Source organism: Schistocerca americana, chromosome 5 (assembly GCF_021461395.2).
Source record: "Schistocerca americana isolate TAMUIC-IGC-003095 chromosome 5, iqSchAmer2.1, whole genome shotgun sequence".
NCBI lineage: Eukaryota > Metazoa > Arthropoda > Insecta > Orthoptera > Acrididae > Schistocerca > Schistocerca americana.
This window is the reverse complement of record NC_060123.1, coordinates 370,437,942-370,457,010: the sequence shown is the minus strand read 5'-3', so window position 1 is coordinate 370,457,010 and position 19,069 is coordinate 370,437,942. Positions and strand designations below refer to the sequence as shown.

The 19,069-nt window shown below is 42.0% G+C and overlaps 1 protein-coding gene across 1 annotated transcript in view; it reads left to right on the top strand.

The window, feature by feature from the left end:
- Positions 1-19,069, top strand: part of LOC124615903 (HEAT repeat-containing protein 1) — a 276,744-nt gene that overhangs the window by 101,657 nt on the left and 156,018 nt on the right. Inside the window, exons 9-10 of the mRNA XM_047144079.1 lie at positions 2,767-3,137; positions 10,792-10,978. Coding sequence (XP_047000035.1) covers positions 2,767-3,137; positions 10,792-10,978 — 558 coding nt within the window. The remainder of the gene's footprint in view (positions 1-2,766; positions 3,138-10,791; positions 10,979-19,069) is intronic.

Genomic DNA, 19,069 nt, shown 5'->3' with positions numbered 1-19,069 from the left:
AGGCTCTCTACCCTTACACCCATCCTTTCCCCTCATCTCTTAATGGCAAGGAATTGCTGTTGATCACAATAATGATCCTCATTTTTTCCTGCATTGTAACTTGTTTTGATGTTTGTTATTGTTGTTATGTGTTTCCACTTAAGGACTTTGCTATTCTTTCATTTCCTCTGCATCCTCATTGTAATTTTAAATCATTTTTGTGCCTTTTTCCCCATTGTATTTTTCTTTACCTTTTCTTGTTGTCATTCTTGCTTTACTGAACATCTGCCTCATCCCATCCATATTTAGGTTTTCCATGATTTCCCTAAACCATTTAAGGTGAATTCCATGAGGGGTCATGCTTCTTTTGAAAGAGACATAGTTGTTAGGTTCTTCGTGCATGTCTTGATACCTTCTTCAAGTGTTGTCCAAACCAAGTTTGTGCTTTGTCACTAATGATCTCGCATCAGCATATTAGTAAACTACAATTTTCTTCCTTTCCCTTCCATCACTTCCCATTCCTCCTTACTGTTATTATGTCCTTGCAGTTAATCGTTGTGCAGTGTACTTGTCAGTTACTCCTTTTATTAATAATTTAATGACTGTCTACTTTACTAAAATATTGTTTTGCATTAGAGTCCTGTTTGTTGGATTTTGTAGTTAAATAGCTGTCTTCATCTGAAAATAGTACTTCCTTTTCTTTTCTCTGTTTCTACAGAAGCCCTTAGTGACTCAAATTCCTCTGCATTAAGATTTTCCACTTTTCTGCAGCAGGAATGTTCTGTAATTCTGTATGTTTCAATGTACAGTTGTGTGTTTCAGCTTCAGGTTCTTTAACAGATTTCCCAATCCTTTCCTGTGCTGTTGAAGACTCAGTAACAATTCTTATCTTGTTTGAAAATTCATATTTGACTGTTGTTTTCTCAATTTATTAAGTGAACAATTTTGCATTTTATTATTTGCATCTGCTTGTATATTTAAAAAGCAGATGCTTTATGAGGTTGGTTTGGTAAGTCTGATAAAAAAGCAAAATAAAATATTTGTTTCATAAACAACTCACATTACTTCATGACATACGAGGTGCGGCTAGAAAAAAACCGGAATGATGCTGGAAAAAACATTTATTTACAATTTCATGTTATCTCCTTCAATGTACTCTCCTCCTCGGTCTCTACACCGCTCCATACGAATTTTCCACTGTTCATAGCAATGCTGCAGATCATTTTCGGTAAGTCCATACATTACTTCCGTCGCTTTTTTTTTTACTGCTTCAACAGTCTCAAATCTAGTTCCTTTCAAAGCTGACTTGACTTTAGGGAAAAGAAAAAAGTCACAGGGGGGGGAGACCACATTGAGCATCACCTTACCACCTGACAAAATGGTTTTTGCCTTCTGCAGTGCACTTTCATCAGCCCTTTCCCATTGTTTTGTCTGCCATGTTGACTCTGGTGTGTAACAATGGATCCAGGTTTCATCAACAGTCACAAATAAGTGCAAGAAGTCTTACAGATTGTGATTAAACCTCACTAGACGTTGTATAAAAATGTTGTGCCTTATGTGCTTTTGGTCAACTGTGAACAATTGTGCACCCACCTTCCACACAGCTTCTTCACAGCCAGTTCTCTGTGCAGGATATTATACACCCACTCAGTTGAGATGCCTACAGTCTTGGCAATCTCACAAATTTTTATTCATTGGTCTTGCATTAACATATCATGAATTTTGTCAGTGGTTTCCTTAGAGGTGATCTCTGTTGCATGGTCAGAGCACACTCTGTTTTCGGTACTTGTCTGACCAAATTTAAAGTCATTAATCCAAAAGTAAATAGTCTTCAGTGGTAAAACAGAGCTCACGTGAACTTCATCCAATTCTGTTTTGGTTTGTGTGGCAGTCCAACTCTTCAAATGAAAATGTTAAGTTACAGCATAAAATGCTGTTTTCTCCATTTTCAGTTGCAGTCGATACATTGACTAATTCCGATTCTGTGGCTTACCAGCCATAAAGGCACAACAAAAATATTCTAGTCTTTCATTAAGATTTACCAGATTTATCAAACCACTCTTGTATAATTTTGTTTCACCACTGTTTTTATTTATTTTTTTAAATTAATGAAAGTATTAGAATTTTCCAAAGATACTGGTAATGTGCAAAGTGTACTGAGTACAACAGGACATACTATCTATTAAAATCTCCTTTTTCGTGATCTGATGAGCATTTACCAGTTTGCTGTGATACATTTTTTATGAATTGCTTGTAGATTATGTACTTTTGTTTTTAGTGGTGTTCTCCCATTTTGGAATGAGATGAATGCCAGATGGCTGTAATTTATATTTATCATGTTCAAGACATAGAAGATTTATTTAAAATTTCAAAGATCTTGCACAGTTGTAAAAAATGTGCCAACTTACACCTTTTTACTCAAATGAATTTTTTTACTCAAATGAATTTGTAGTCATTTGTGTGAACAGTCATGTATACAAGCTGCGAACCCTTTTTGTAAACTCTTAACCAGACTTTTCTCTGTAATTGATCTTGTTATAGATTGTTATGCTAAGTGCTCAGTCTTCAGTAATGTATGTTTCGAGACTCTAAATGTATGATTGGTTGGTTGTCTAATCATCTGATGTGGCTGAGATTTTAAAAAGAAAGTTTCTTAGCTTTAAAAATATTGAAGACTGACCATAATGTTGTGACACTAGTTAGTTTCTTTATGGGCTTTGTTTTGAAAATTTTTAGTTTTGTATTTTGTTTGTTAGATAAATGACTTACATTTTTATTTTTTTAAAGGAATACTTCCCACAGTTCAGCAATCAAATGAATTTCCTAAGTAATATGTGGATTGGTCATGCAATGACTGAAGCAAATGACATTGAATGTAATATTGTGAGCTACGAACTCCAGTTACGTTCCCTGTGTCTTGCGACATCACTTCTTCGGCAGTCTGAATCATCTATTGGGTGGATGTTGAGCTATGATGAAATAACAGTGCCAGCTCTACTGATTGCACTTTCGTGTCCTGTATCACTCATTCGAGTTGCTTCACTGGATTGTCTCTCTATTCTTGGAAAGTCATTTGGTGGTGCTCTCAGTGAGAGTAGCTATATTCACTTAGTGAATGAAATTCTCATACGGAAAGAAGAGATAATCTTGGATGCAGAGTAAGTAACTATGTTTAAGTTAGTTTGTGTTGTATGAAGATTGTAGATATGGTATGACTAATATGAAGAAAAGCAGACTTAAGGTGAATCAGTTTCTAAGGTGATTGTATGTATATGTTGTTATTTCATGAATGCTGCATTGGAGGTTCCCCAAGGCAGCAGCTACATCATTCAGATTGTGTGCAGGAGAACAGGAAACCTATTGAACTTGGGCTCTCTCTCTCACACACACACACACACACACACACACTCTCACTCCCTCATGTGGCCCTGATGAGACTAAGTATTGATTATCAATTATTGAAAGCAGTTGCGTGGCCTGAGGAAGATGTGGGGGTAGGGCAGCATACACAATGCAAAGAGGGGTAGTGAGGCAGGTCTTTTGATAGGTGACTCAGTGGCTGCACAACAAGACAAACAGAGTTCAGAGGGTAGAGCATGTAAGACAGATATTGAGTACCAGGTGTGGGGGAGGGGGCAGATAATTCTCATATGGAAAGAAGAGATAATCTTGGATGCAGAGTAAATAACTACATTTAAGTTAGTATGTGGTGAATGAATATTGTAGATGTGGTAAGACTAATATGAAAAAAAGCAGACTTACGAATGAATCAGTGCCTAAGGTGATTGTGTGTGTTATTTCCTGGATACTGCAATGGAGATTCCCCAAGGCAGCTACATCATTCAGAGACAAACTAGTGGCGAGAGGGAGAGGGAAGGAGGGGGGGGGGGGGAGGGAGAGAGAGAGAGAGAGAGAGAGAGAGAGAGAGAGAGAGCAAGGAGGGGGGGGGGGGGTTAGGAGAATGGTGGGAGAAAGTGGGGAAAGGAGTGATGTGGACAGGAGAGAGAAGGCAAAAGGTTAGGTGAGGCACTGGGAACAGGTTAGCAGAGATTAGGGCGGGGGGATGGCAGGATTGCCAGATATACTGGAGAGCCAATTCCCACCTGTGTAGTTCAGAGAAGCTTGTGCTGAAAGGGAGTATCCAAATGGAGCATATAGTGAAGCAACTGTTGAAGTCATTTGTCTTGTGGTGTGCAGCAGTTTTTAGTTCGCCAAAGTCTGGTGATGGCCATTCGTGGGAGTTCACAGTTGCATTACTTGTCGTACCCACATACGAGGTGTGGTTATAAAATAACAAGACGGATGCTGTCACAGAGTAAGGACGCATGTGCCAAAGATGAAACGACCAATAGCTGTGACGTGTGGAGCCTTCTCAGTCGAATGTGGCATCTTGTGTGTGTAGACAAAAGCAAAGTGTATGATGACGGCTGTTTATCACGTGAGTTTTCAAGTGGTTCATGCAGTTACAAGATTGCTGAGACGTTTTTGAAGACGACTCATGCCTGGGATGCCCTTCAACATTGAAAACAGATGAAAATAACAAAAACGTAGGTAGTCTGATTAAGTCTGACCATTGGTTGAGTATTTGATTGATTGCTGAAAATTGACAAAGGATGTGCAAGGTAAATTTTACAAAACCAGATTAACAAGTGAAAAGTGTGTTTAAAATTGGTGCCAAAAATTCTCACGATTGAACGAAAAGCAGCTCGTGGGAAGTGTTTATACTGACACTTTGAATACCATTGAAAACTTCTTGGAAAGAGTGGCAACATGCAACGAATCTTGGTTTTTGTTATGGTCCAGAAACTAACCACCGGTCCGTGCCCAACTTCACTGAGAGTGATAAAAGCTTAAATGAGCAAATCTAAACACGTCAAAAAAAGTTTTGCATCACCTCGGTTCCGGAAACTGTGCAGAAAATTGGAACAGAGATCAACATAAACTTCATTTCTGCCCTTTTTATTGCTCATGAAAACCACACATTGCATGTTGTACCAACATACAGTGGGACCTTCAGAGGTGGTGGTCTAGATTGCTGTACATACTGGTACCTCTAATACCCAGTAGCACACGCTCTTGCATTTATGCATGCCTGTATTTGTCGTGGCATACTATCCACAAGTTCTTCAAGGCTTTGTTGACCCAGATTGTCCCACTCCTCAATGTTGGTTTGGCGTAGATCCCTCAGAGCAGTTGGTGGGTCACTTCGTCCATAAATAGCCATTTTCGACCTATCCCAGGCATGTTTGATATGGTTCATGTCAGGAGAATATGCTGGCCACTCTAGTCGAGCGATGTTGTTATCCTGAAGATAGTCATTCACAAGATGTGCACGATGGGGGCACGAATTTTGCCCATGAAGATAAATGCCTCACCAATGTGCTGTGATATGGTTGCACTATCGGTCGGAGGATGACATTCCAGTATTGTACAGCTGTTACAGACCCTGTTACGGCGCCTTCCATGACCACCACGGGCGTACGTCGGCCCCACATAATACCACCACAAAACAGCAGGTAACCTCCACCTTGCTGCACTTGCTGGACAGTATGTCTAAGGCATTCAGCCTGATGGAGTTGCCTCAAAACACATCTCCAACGATTGTCTGAAGGCCTATGCGACACTCATCGATGAAGAGGATGTGATGCCAATCCTGAGCAGTCCATTCGGATGTTGTTGGGCCCATCTGTACTGCGCTGCATGGTGTCATGGTCGCAAAGATGGACCTTGCCATGGACGTCGGGAGTGAAGATGCGCATCTTGCAGCCTATTGCGTGCAATTTGAGTCGTAACATGACGTCCTGTGGCTGCACGAAAAGCATTGTTCCACATGGTGGCGTTGCTGTCACGGTTCCCCACGAGCCATAATCCACAGGTAGTGGTCATCAACTGCAGTTGTTCACTCCAGGATGCCTGGACACTTCCCTTGTTGAGAGCCCTTCCTGGCACAAAGTAACAATGCAGATGCAATCGAACTGCGGTATTGACCATCTAGGCATGGTTGAACTACAGATAAGATGAGCCGTGTATCTCCTTCCTGGTGGAGTGACTGGAACCGATTGGCTGTCGGACCCCCCTCTGCCTAATAGGCGCTGCTCATTCATGGTTGTTTATGTCTTTGGTCGGGTCTCGTGACATCTCTGAACAGTCAAAGTGACTGTGTCTGTGATACAATATCCACAGTCAACGTCTATCTTCAGGAGTTCTGGGAACTGGGGTGATGCAAAACTTTTTTGATGTGTGTAGGTTCAAATCAATGATTTTTTTTTCGTTCTTTTCTTTTTTATTTAATTCATGAAATCGTGTATCTTCACTGGATTCCTGAAGGTGACACTATTAACATTACAACCTTAAGGTTCTTGCTCAACTCTGTGAGAAAATAAGTAAAAAAGTAACAGTGATTCTGGAAGAAAAAGTTACAGTTTCTGGATCAAGGCAATGCATTAGCTCACACCACATTATCTGTTAAGAGATACCTAGCAAACTACAGCATCCCAGTGTTAGCTCATCCACCTTTTTCGCCTGATCTAGCATTATGTGATTTTTATCTGTTCCTCAAGATCAAATCTGCATCAAAAGGAACAGGATTTCAGTCAGTTGAAGCAGTGAAAGAAAAAGTGGCACACATCATCGAGGATCTCACAGAGGAAGACTTCCAGCACTGTTTCCATCCATGGAAAATTCGCAAGGAGCATTGTGTTGATAGAGGAAGGGCCTAATTGAGGGCAACAATAACTAAATATACACTACTGGGCATTAAAATTGCTACACCACGAAGATGACGTGTTACAGACGTGAAATTTAACCGACAGGAAGAAGATGCTGTGATATGCAAATGATTAGCTTTTCAGAGCATTCACACAAGGTTGGTGCCTGTGGCGACACCTACAACGTGCTGACATGAGGAAAGTTTCCAACCGATTTCTCACACACAAACAGCAATTGACCGGTGTTGCCTGGTGAAACATTGTTGTGATGCCTCGTGTAAGGAGGAGAAATGCATACCATCACGTTTCCAACTTCGATAAAGGTCAGATTGTCTCCTATCGCGATTGCGGTTTATTGTATCATGACATTGCTGCTCGCGTTGATTGAGATCCAATGACTGTTAGCAGAATATGGAATAGGTGGGTTCGGGAGGGTAATATGGAATGCTGTGCTGGATCCCAACGACCTTGTATCACTAGCAGTCGAGATGACAGGCATCTAATCCGCATGACTGTAACGGATCGTGCAGTCATGTCTCGATCACTGAGTCAACAGATGGGGACATTTGCAAGACAACAACCATCTGTACGAACAATTCGACGACGTTTGCGGCAGCATGGACTATCAGCTCGGTGACCATGGCTGCGGTTACCCTTGACGCTGCATCACAGACAGGAGTGCCTGCGATGGTGTACTCAACGACGAACCTGGGTGCACGAATGGCAAAACGTCATTTTTTCGGATGAATCCATGTTTTGTTTACAGCATCATGATGGTCGCATCCGTGTTTGTTGACATCGCGGTGAACGCTTCTTGGAAGCATGTATTTGTCATCGCCATACTGTCATATCACCTGGCGTGATGGTATGGGGTGCCATTGGTTACACGTCTTGGTCACCTCTTGTTTGCATTGACGACATTTTGAACAGTGGACGTTACATTTCAGATGTGTTACGACCCGTGGCTCTACCCTTCATTCGATCCCTGCGAAACCCTACATTTCAACAGGATAATACACGACCGCATGTTGCAGATCCTGTACGGCCCTTTCTGGACATAGAAAATGTTCGACTGCTGCCCTGACCAGCACATTCTCCAGATATCTCACCAATTGAAAACATCTGGTCAATGGTGGCCGAGCAACTGGTTCGTCGCAATACGCCAGTCACTACTCTTGATGAACTATGGTATCGTGTGGAAGCTGTATGGGCAGCTGTACCTGTACACGCCATCCAAGCTCTGTTTGAGTCAATGCCCAGGTGTATCAAGGCCGTTATTACGGCCAGAGGTGGTTGTTCTGGGTACTGATTTCTCAGGATCTAGACACCCAAATTGCATGGAAATGTAATCACGTATCAGTTCTAGTATAATATATTTGTCCAATGAATACCCATTTATCATGTGCATTTCTTCTTGGTGTAGCAATTTTAATGGCCAGTAGTGTATATGTTGTTGAAATAAATTTTTTACAGCAATAGTCCAGTTACTTTACAGCCATGCCTTGTAGAATGTTCTGAAGTAATTGTAGCATTTTTGTTAAGTAACACAGCCTGCTTTCACACTTGGCCCTGCCTTTCATGGGGTAGGATAGGCCAATGAGTGGACTGTGATAGGAGGTGGTCGGTGGGTAGTAATCAAAAACTTGTATTATTTTTTCAGGGAAATGCTGTTTGGTGCTTCAGTTATTGATGGTGAAAGTCAGTTACCAAATCCACCAATTATAATAGTGTGGGACGGCAGTCTTGCCACCTGGGAATGCCGCATTGGCATTAGAAATCAGGAATTGTTAAAATATACTGATAATTTTATCAGAGCCTTTATTGACAGACAATATCCTATCCAGCTCATCCATAGACAGATCAACTGTGTGCCATATCCTCCTCTGACACAAGTAAATGTGTGAACCAGTCACCACCCAGTGCTCCTCTAATCACCCAGTGTTTCACTGGCCATGAAAAGCTCAGCCACATCCTTTACCAGGGCCATGATTACCCCTTGTTGTGTCCTGAGGTGGGGGATATCCTACCCACATCACCCAAGTGGTGTCCTGCGACCCACCCAACCTATTGCATCCCTATTCCAATCTTCTTCCCAATCCTGCACCCCACAAGTCATTCCCTTAGTCAGCCCAGGAACAAGACCTGACCTGCACACCCACCCAATAAATACTACCTTAGTCTAGTCACAGGGATTTCCTACCCAATAAAAGGCAGACCACTTGTGAAAGCAGCCAACAGTCTGATTGGATTCCAGGCAGCAATTACACATAGCAGCAAAACTCGCAGCACCTCAACATAACAGATGGGTCGGTCATTGAAATATTGTGCATAAAATGGAAACAACTCAGCAGAACACCTGGAAGCATGCTATCGTTCTCCATTTTTTCTTTCTCTTTCTCACCTGCCATTTTCTTTCTACAATGGAACTGCTTATAAAGTCATTAAAGTTTGAAATTAGAGGTTTCTTTCTTAATTTGTTTGTTTTGTCAGTACTAATCTGGTGTTATTTTTACAGTTAGAAAGGAAGCACTTTGCTCTTGTTGGGTTAGTCTTGATTTCTTACTTTCATATTATGAAACTGTTTGACAGTCCCACCTTGTATAAAAGAAATGAACACAAGGATTGTTTGACATAACATGACTTTTGCCTAATACTTATCTAATAAGTCAACAAAGTGCTGATTTATAGTGTTGAAAAAATAATTTTAGAACAACATTCAGTTGTTGATGTTTTAGATGCTTTTAGAACTTAATTTTGTGCCATGGAATTGATTACTGAACATGAAAACAAAAATTAAACATGGGAGAGAAAGTTTTTGAAAATATAAGGATAAGCACTTCTGAATTATCGGGAAGTAACTTAGATGGCAGTTTATGTTGGGTCCAGATGAGACGTTTAATGAAATATGATCACTGACATAAATTTCATTTCTGAAAATACCCATGTACATCCAGCAACAGTCTCCACAATGAAGTAGATGGGAATTTCAGTTTGTGCTCTTAATTGTAGCTATGCAGTGTATTTCAAATGTTTGCTAATAAATTTAATGATTTATAAAATTTCTGGTCACACTGAAAATAGCTGAATGGTTTACAGCCACAATAGTAGCAGTCTGGTTACAATTGATTTTCCGCAATTTTATGGATCAAGTAATACAAGATGTGAAAAGGGTAGATAGCTACTCACCGTGAAGATGACACATTGAGTTGCAGACAAAACTGTTGCACATTCAGCATTCGGCCAAAGCCTCTTCAGAATGAAACAAACACAGATTCACAGAAGCAAGTACACCTCACGCACATGAGCATTTGGGCAAAGCCTCTTCAGAAAGGAAAACACACACACACACACACACACACACACACACACACACACACACCTTCTCACATGCAAGCACACCTCACGTACACATGATAGCAATCTCCGGCCGCCATAGATAACGATCGTGTATGCATCAGGTGTGCTTGCTCTTGCTTGTGTGTGTTCTTTCTGAAGAGGCTTTGACCAAACTCTCAATGTGTAACAGTCTTTTCATTGTGCCTGCCTGCAACTCAGCATGTCATCTTCACAGCGAGTAGCATTCTCTTCTTTCCATAATGTTGTTGATATTGCAATCCAGACTTTCCATTGCTACACATCTAATCAGTAAAATTTGTGAAGAATAGGGCATACTATGAAATTAATTAATTATCTTGCTCACTCTTATTTCGCCGTTCATATCCATGCTCTTGTGTTAACTCTATCCTTTCTGTAAGGATAACTCCTACTGTGATGCGAAAATGACATATTGCAAGTTTTTTTTAAAACAGTCTCCATGCTTCTTTTGTTCCTCATCTGAGTGTTAGAGCTTGAAAATACTATCAATTTCTTTGTCTTTCATGAGTAACTTTTCCACATGCACTTCGGTGAGCAGAGTAATTGTATTATATTCATGGTGTAAATTTTTCACTTGTTTTTAGTATGTTGCATGGTAATTGTTACTATGTTTTATAAACAGGGAATTTTATGGCAGTAGTTTATTTTACCAAGCTTGTTCCTGAATGACTAACAAGAACAGTTTAGAAGAAAATCACAGCTTTATTGAATTGCATTTATCCTTTCGTAGACAACTTCCAGTCATCATGTATGTGCTGTTGTCAACTGATCCAGAAGCACGAACTGTGGTGAGAGAAAAGAATAGAACTCACATGGATTCCATAAGAGAGGCCTTAGTGTCGTGTGCCACAATTGAAGAAAATCCAACATACATGGCAGCTGCCCTCTTGAAGATACTTTCGAATGTGACATCATCAGTAAGTGTTTTGTATTGCAGTGTTCCTACCACTCACTTTATAGAGTGTCACAAAAGTGTAGATGTTTGATTGAATAAGTAACAACTGTTGCAGCAGAATGTAAGTTATTGACACCAGTAGTTGAAACTGTTTTTGATAGCAGTTTGAATGTATTTTGAAGGGAAATTAATCCCCCCTCCCCCACCTTTCTCCCCTTCCGTCACCCCTTGCCCTCCTTCCATCCCTCACCCATGTTAAACGCATGTACTATAGACATTACCTAATTTCTTGGGAAAAGCAAATAAGTATGAAATTTCAGGAAATGGCTTATTGGCTTGCTTTTAAAGCTTGTAGTTCTTTCTGCTTTGTTATATAATGCGTAGAGCATACAGAAATTAATTGGTAACATGTTCTCGATTATATATTGTCGCAGAAGAAGCTGAGTAGCTCTGTGGTGTAGTGGTTATGATAATAAACTGTTGCATGGAGGATCGTGAGTTCAAAACTCACCTGAACTGTACAATTTTAATTTTTTTATTTGGTTCGAGTACATTCAAGAAGTATCCACAAATGTGAAGAAACATTATACTGGAAAGTTCTGTAGCTGTATATATACGGTGTGTGTTTTGGCTGGAGGCAGTTTGCTCCACGCTCCTGTATGTGCAAGTGCTGATTAAACCTTTGTTAAGTGAAGTTAGTGTTCGTCATTCATCTAATTACACCTTGTTCTACGTGACATTATTCTGGTGGAGACGCTGGGTGTTGGAACTTGTGATAGCGCACATTATTGGCGACACAGTTTCTCCCATCAGACCACGACATAACCGCCATTTACATGGCGAGAAATCAGAGTTTGAGCCATATTCAACAGATCACAATCTATCGGAGACAGAAGACGAAGAGGACGTTACGATGGCAGCAACTGTGTGCCCTCACATGAAGACATCCTTCCGGGTTCTCTGGTGATGGTGGCCAAGATCCAAACAAGTGGCTGAAGGTATATGAGTGTATTGCCAAATTTAACAAATAGGATGACACTGTGTGTTTGGCTGAAGTATTTTTCTACTTGGAGGGTGCTGCCAAGCAATGGTATGAGAACAACGAGGAGAAGATCACAAACTGGGAAGTATTCCAGGTGGAACTGTGCAAGTATTTCGGCATCACGACGACTGAAGTGCAAGGCTGAAGATGAATTAAAATTCAGGACACAGTGTCCAGTGGAAACTACAGCATCCTACATTGAAGACGTCTTGGAGCTGTGTAAAATAGTGGATCCTAGAATGAAGGAGGAAGACAAGGTTGCACATCTCTTGAAGGGTGTTGCTGAGGACACATATCAAGCCTTACTCTTGAAGGAGGTTTCAACAGTTGACGACTTCATAAAATGGTGCCAGTATATTGAGACAATGCATTAAAAAAGAATTACATGCGAGAAGTTTGAACGGCCTCCAAACGTCGTATCAATGTCTGTGTTGGAGGAAGCAACTAATTTCACAAGTTTTCTTCTTCAGATAGTGAGAGAGGAAGACCAGAAGGCACTTGGATTGCATGGCGAGCAAAAAACTGAGACGCTTCAAGAGGTCATAAGGGAAGAAGTGGCACAGACATTGAACCCAATCTTTCATCCTTCATTTCCCTTTAAAACGGTGAAAAAGTAGAGATCTAGGCGAAGTTATGTTCCTACAATGCCGCATGAGGAACCTGTTTGGGCAGCAAGGAAGACTGACGTCTGGAGGACCCAGGATAACTAACCAGTATGTTTCCACTGTGGATGACCGGGACATGCGGTGCGCTATTGTCGAGAAAGGCGGCCGATATTTGATGATGCCTGCGCCAGAAGACACTAGACCGATCTTAGCCGATGCCAACTCCGGAACGACGAAGATGAACAAGAAGATGAACAAGAAGATGTGGGTGCAGGACGACATTGGTTACCATCGCGCAAGCTAGCCGCTGCAGAGAACGTTCCCCAACATGCCGATCAAGGTGTCAAACACTGTTTAGAAGCTCCAGCCAATCACCTAGCCGCCGCAACCTGGAAAACTAAAGGGTGCGACCTTCCTTGGAGGTGAGGCCGCCGAAGAGAAAAATCCTTGGCCGTCGATCACTAAAAAAATTATAGGAAACTACATCGATATCCTCATGGATGGCCGACCAGCCCAAGCTCTTGCGGACTCTGGAGCATCATATTCAGTCATTTCGGAGAAGTACCATCACCAATTGCAGATAACCATATTAGTCGACAACAAAACATCTCTGCTGAAGGTGGCTAATGGCAAATACGTAAAATCTACAGGAAGATGTACCATTTGTGTGGGTATAAGTGGCCATTCACAGCCCTTAGAAGTCATCATCTTACAGGAGTGTAGTCATGACATCATTCTCAGATGGGACTTTTTGAAAGCTCCTCAGGCAATTACAGATTGTGGTTGCTCGAAGATTAAGCTAGATGAGACGAGATACTGTGGACAGGAATATGCGCATCCGAGTGTGGAGACTATGTGTGCTGGGCAAACTGATCATCCCTACAGGCACCACTAGAAAGGTAACTGTCACATGTCATGCCGTGCATCAACCGTTAATTGAATGACAGCTGAGTGTCATAGAAACCTCCCATGCCAATTCTGTGGGCGAAATTAGTGCTACCACTATGGGACATGATCTTCTAGCTCGACTATCACCAGATCTCACTAAGGAACAACAGAGAAGCTACTTGCCATTCTTCAAGAGTTCTCTGAATGCTTCAATCCACAGGTGAAGAGCAAATTAGACAAATCGACTGTGAAGCACCGGATTAGCACTGGAGACCATCAACCAATAAGGCAGAGGGCATACTGTGTGTCAGCAACAGAACGTTGAATAATTCATGACAAGGCAGAGAAAACGATGAAGAATGACATCATTCAGCCTTCGCAGAGCCCATGGTCGTCACCCGTGGTCATCGTCAGGAAGAAGGATGGCAGTTGGCACTTTTGTGTTGATTACATGAAGATTAATAAAGTAACTAAAAAGAGCGTTTACCATCTTCCACGAATTGACGATACACTAGATTGTCTGAAAGGGGTTAAGCTTTTCTCAACCATAGACATGTACTCAGGATACTGGAATATTGAAGTAGATGAGGCTGATCGTGAGAAAACTGCATTCATCACCCCTGAGGGCCTGTATGAGTTTAAGGTAATGCCGTTTGGTTTGTGTAATGCACCAGCAACTTTTGAACGGATGATGGATAATCTTCTAAGGCACCTGAAGTGAATGATGTGTCTTTGTTATTTAGATGACATTATAGTGTTCTCAGAGACACTTGATGAACGCGTAAAAAGACTGAGGGCTGTTCTTAAGTGTCTCCAACAAGGTGGACTGAAATATTATCCTTGCTCCAAAGCAAAAGAAATTAAAATACTTTGACACCTTGTCAAATGAAGGTGTGCGGCCAGACCCAGAAAAGGTGAGATCTATAACAGAATTTCCTATTCCTAAAAGTATTAGAGATGTGAGAAGCTTCCCTGGATTATGTTCTTATTACCTTCGTTTTATCAAAGACTTTTGTATCAAAGCCAGGCCACTCCAAAAGTTGTTAAAAGCCGATGCTAAATTTATCTTGGGTGGTGCTCAACAAGATTCTTTTGATGTGCTGTGAAAAGCTCTGACGACTGACCCTGTACTTGCTCTGTATAATGAGAGAGCACCTACAGAACTACACACAGATGCCAGTGGGTATAAGGGATTGGTGCTGTTCTGGTGCAAATTTCGGATGGAAAAGAGAACGTTATAGCCTATGCTTCTACGACACTTACAAAAGCTGAGAGAAACTACTCAACTGCAGGAAGAGAATGTCTTGGTGCGATCTGGGCCATGTGCAAATTTCGACAATATCTCTATGGAAGGCCAGTTGTTACAGACCATCATTCACTTTGTTGGTTGACAGGTCTTAAGGATCCAACAGGATGACTCGCCAGGTGGACACTACGTCTTCAAGAGTTTAACATTACCATAGTGTACAAAAGTGGAAGAAAACACCAAGATGCCGACTATCTCTCAAGAAACCCTGTGCAAGACCATCAAAACTTTGACGAAGATAGTGACTGTCTCACTGCACTCCAGGATCTCTCTGCTGAGCAGAAGAAGGACGCCAAGATATCTGAAATTATGCTTGCCTTAAATTGGTCAGAGGAAGTGAAAGGACAATTTAAGGTAGTTAATGGATTACTTTGCAGGAAAAACTTTGATGCGTTTGGCAAGAGGTGGCTACCAGTGATTCCTAAACAGATGCGCTTAGATGTTCTACAGAAATTCCATGACACACCTAAGGCTGGACGTTTAGGATTTATTAAGACATACGATAGGATCCGCAAGAGATTTTTCTGGTCAGGTTTATTTAGGAGTGTCCGTAACTATGTGTCGCACTGTCGAGAGTGCCAGAGGAGAAAGGCAGTTCCTCAGAAAACACCTGGCCGACTCATACCAATTCCACCAGCTGAAACGCCTTTCCAGGGTGTTGGGATTGACCTCCTCGGACAATTTCCAACATCTGCTAGTGACAATAGATGGATTATTGTTTGCACTGATTATCTGACACGCTATGCCATTACAAGAGCCATGAAAACAGTCGAAGCATTCAAGGTAGCCAAACTCATTGTGGAAGACATTGTCTTAAAACACGGTGCCCCAAGGTTGTTAATTACAGATCGAGGGAAAGTTTTTCAATTGAATCTTGTAACAGAGAGAAAACGTCGGTGCAACATTACTCATCACTTGATGACTGCCTACCATCTGCAAACTAATGGGCTTACTGGACTCTTCAATAAGACCTTGGCCGACATGCTATCAATGTTCATCAATTTTCAGCAGAGCAACTGGGATGAGGTGCTAGCTTTCATGACATTTGCCCTCAACACTGCCAAACAAGACACCACAGGATTTATGCCATTTTTCATGGTGCATGGGCAAGAGGCGACTACGATGATGGACACTGTTTCTGTTACATCCTGATGACATGGACGACGACTACACCAGCCAGAGCTCAGGAAGCTTGACAGTTAGCTCGATTCCGCACGCTGCAGGCTCAAGAAAACAATCACCGAAGGTATGACGCGAGCCACCGCCCTGTTGTCTACTAGCCTGGATCTTCACTCTTGTTCGGAAGTTTGGTCTCTCTGAGAAGCTCCTCAGGCGCTACTTTGGACCTTACAAGGTTGTACAAGAGTTGTCTGATGTTACTTATGAAGTTGAAGTTTTCGACCCTGACACAAGACGACAAAAGATCAGAGATACGGTCCACATCCTTCGAATGAAGCTTATAAGGATCCTGCAACCCAGGGTAAATTCGAAGCTCCAGCGACAGGCAACAAGCGGAAAGGTGATGAAGAGTGTAGCGGGAAAGGAAGTTCTAGGAAGATCTCCGCCAGGGCGAACATCAGTCATCGGGAGTCGGAGTATGCAGGACTGATGACTCGTTTCTAGACTAGGAGGACGTAACACCGAGATGCTTTTCTCTTAAGGAGAGAGCAATGTCACAGAAGAAGCTGAGTAGCACAGTCACCATGGTGTAGTGGTTATGACACTAGACTGTTACATGGAGGGTCATGTGTTCAAAACTCACCTGAACTGTAAAATTTTAATTTCTAGATTTGCTTTGAGTACATTCTAGAAGTATCCACAAATGTGAAGAACTATTGTACTGGAATGTTCTGTAACCGTATATATATTGTAAGTGTTCTGGCCGAAGGCAGTTCGCTCCGCCCTCCTGTGTGTGCAAGTGCTGAATAAACCTTCGATAAGTGAAGTTAGTGTTCGTGAGAAGGAAAGTTACCACTCACCACATATCGGAGATGCTGAGTTGCAGATAGGCACAACGAAAAGACTCTCACAATTAAAGCTTTCAGCCATTAAGGCCATTGACAACACTAGACACACATACAGGTGCGCGCGCGTACACACACACACACACACACACACACACACACACACACGCAACACGCACACACACATGGCTGCAGTGTTAGGCAACAGAAACCACTCTGCGAGCAGCAGCACCAGTGCATGAAAGGAGTATCGACTGGGTGGTGGTAAGGAGGAGGCTTGTGGTGGGGAAGGGAAGGGATAGGATGGTGGGCATGGCGGATAGTAAAGTGCTGTAGATCAGACGGAGGGCAAGGGAGAGGTCGGGAAGGGGGGGGGGGAATAGTGGAAAAGGAGAGAAATAAAAGGGAAGAGGCTGGATGGGTGAGGACGGTGGCTAATGAAGGTTGAGGCCAGCAGGAGGGTTATAGGAATGTAGGATGTATTGCAGGGAAAGTTCCCACCTGCGCAATACAAAAAAGCTTGTGTTGGTGGGAAGGATCCATATGACACAGGCTGTGAAAAGTAATTGAAATGAAGGATATCATGTTGGGCAGCGTGTTCAGCAACAGGGTGATCTACTTGTTTCTTGGCCACAGTTTGTCGGTGGCCGTTCATGCATACAGACAGCTTGTTGGTTGTGATGCCTATATAGAATTTAGCACAGTGGTTGCAGCTTAGCTTGTAGACCACATGACTGGTTTCACAGATAGAACGCCTAAAATGGGATAGATGATGATAGTGACTGGACTGGAGTAGGTGGTGGTGGGAGGATTTATGGGACAGGTCTTGTATCTAGGTCTATTATAGGGGTGTAACAATATTAGGAAGGAAAGTTACTACTCACCATATAGCGGAAATGCTGAGTCACGATAGGCACAACAAAAAGATTCACATAATTATAGCCTTTGGCCATTAAGGCGTTTGTCTATTATAGGGGTATTTGCCATGAGGTAAGGGATTGGGAGCGGGGAGTGTGTAAGGATGGACAAGTACATTGTGTAGTTTTGGTGGATGGCGGAATACCACTGTGGGAGGGGTGGGAAGAGTAGGGCAGGGTATTTCTTATTTCAGGGCATGACTAGAGGTAATCGAAACCCTGGCTGCAGTCCTGGTTGGTATTGAGTTATGAGGAGAATGCTCCTCTATGGGCAGACAGTGGGACTTTGGGATGTGGTGAGAGACTGAAAAGATAAGGCTCGAGAGATTTGTTTTTGTACAAGGCTAGGAGGATAATTACGGTTAGTGAAGGCTTCAGTGAGGCCCTCGGTATATTTTGAGAGGGACTGCTCATCACTGCAGGTGCGATGAACATGGGTGGCTAGGCAGTATGGACGGGACGTCTTGGTATGGAATGGGTGCTAGCTGTTGAAGTGGAGGTGTTGGTGGTGGTTAGTAGTTTTGATACGGACAGAGGTACTGATGTAGCCATCTTTGAAGTGGAGGCCAACATCTAGGAAGGTGGCTTGTTGGGTTGAGTAGTGAAATATGCCTTCCCGGCTATTACACAAGTTGAAAATATGGTCACTATTTTTTTATAAACTTAAATTTGCCATATTTCGTGACAGTACCTTTTCCATTAGACGTTTGCAAGCAAATATAAGTCTTGGCTTCAGTTGTCTAAGTATGATTCCACAATGCATCGTTGTCGGCTGCAGAAAATGACGTGGTTCAGCGTGTTTCTCTCATTTTGGTGTTTCAAATACAGTTTCTTCCAATGTAGTTTCTTCTTTTCAGATAATACAAAAATAATAGTTAACATAATTCAAAATTATCTATGACTGCGACCTTCACATTGTTCTTCCGTCAACACACACCAAGAGTTAGCTGCCGACTCGGACTGACTATAGTCAAAGACTACTCCAACGTCAAAGATATTGTACACAATCAGTTTCTTTGCTATTCTTCGATACATTTTCTAATAGTAATCAATATGCTTTTACTCTCAAAAACAGAAGTAAATTAACATATAATAAGACAAATTATAATAAATTCTGACAAAAATATAAGAAAACATTTTCAATTCAGTATCGACAAATACGGTAAAAAAATAACATCTCCCAGATCCATTACAGTAGGACCAGGTGAAGCAAATGGGGGAGAAGTTGTTGAGGTTCTGGAGGAATGTGATTAAGGTGTCCTCACCTTCAATCCAGATAGCAAAAAGGTCATCAACGAATCTGAACCAGGTGAGGGGTTTAGGATTCTGGGTTTTTAGGAAGGATTCCTCTAGATGGCCCATGAATAGGTTAGCATAGGATGGTGCCATGC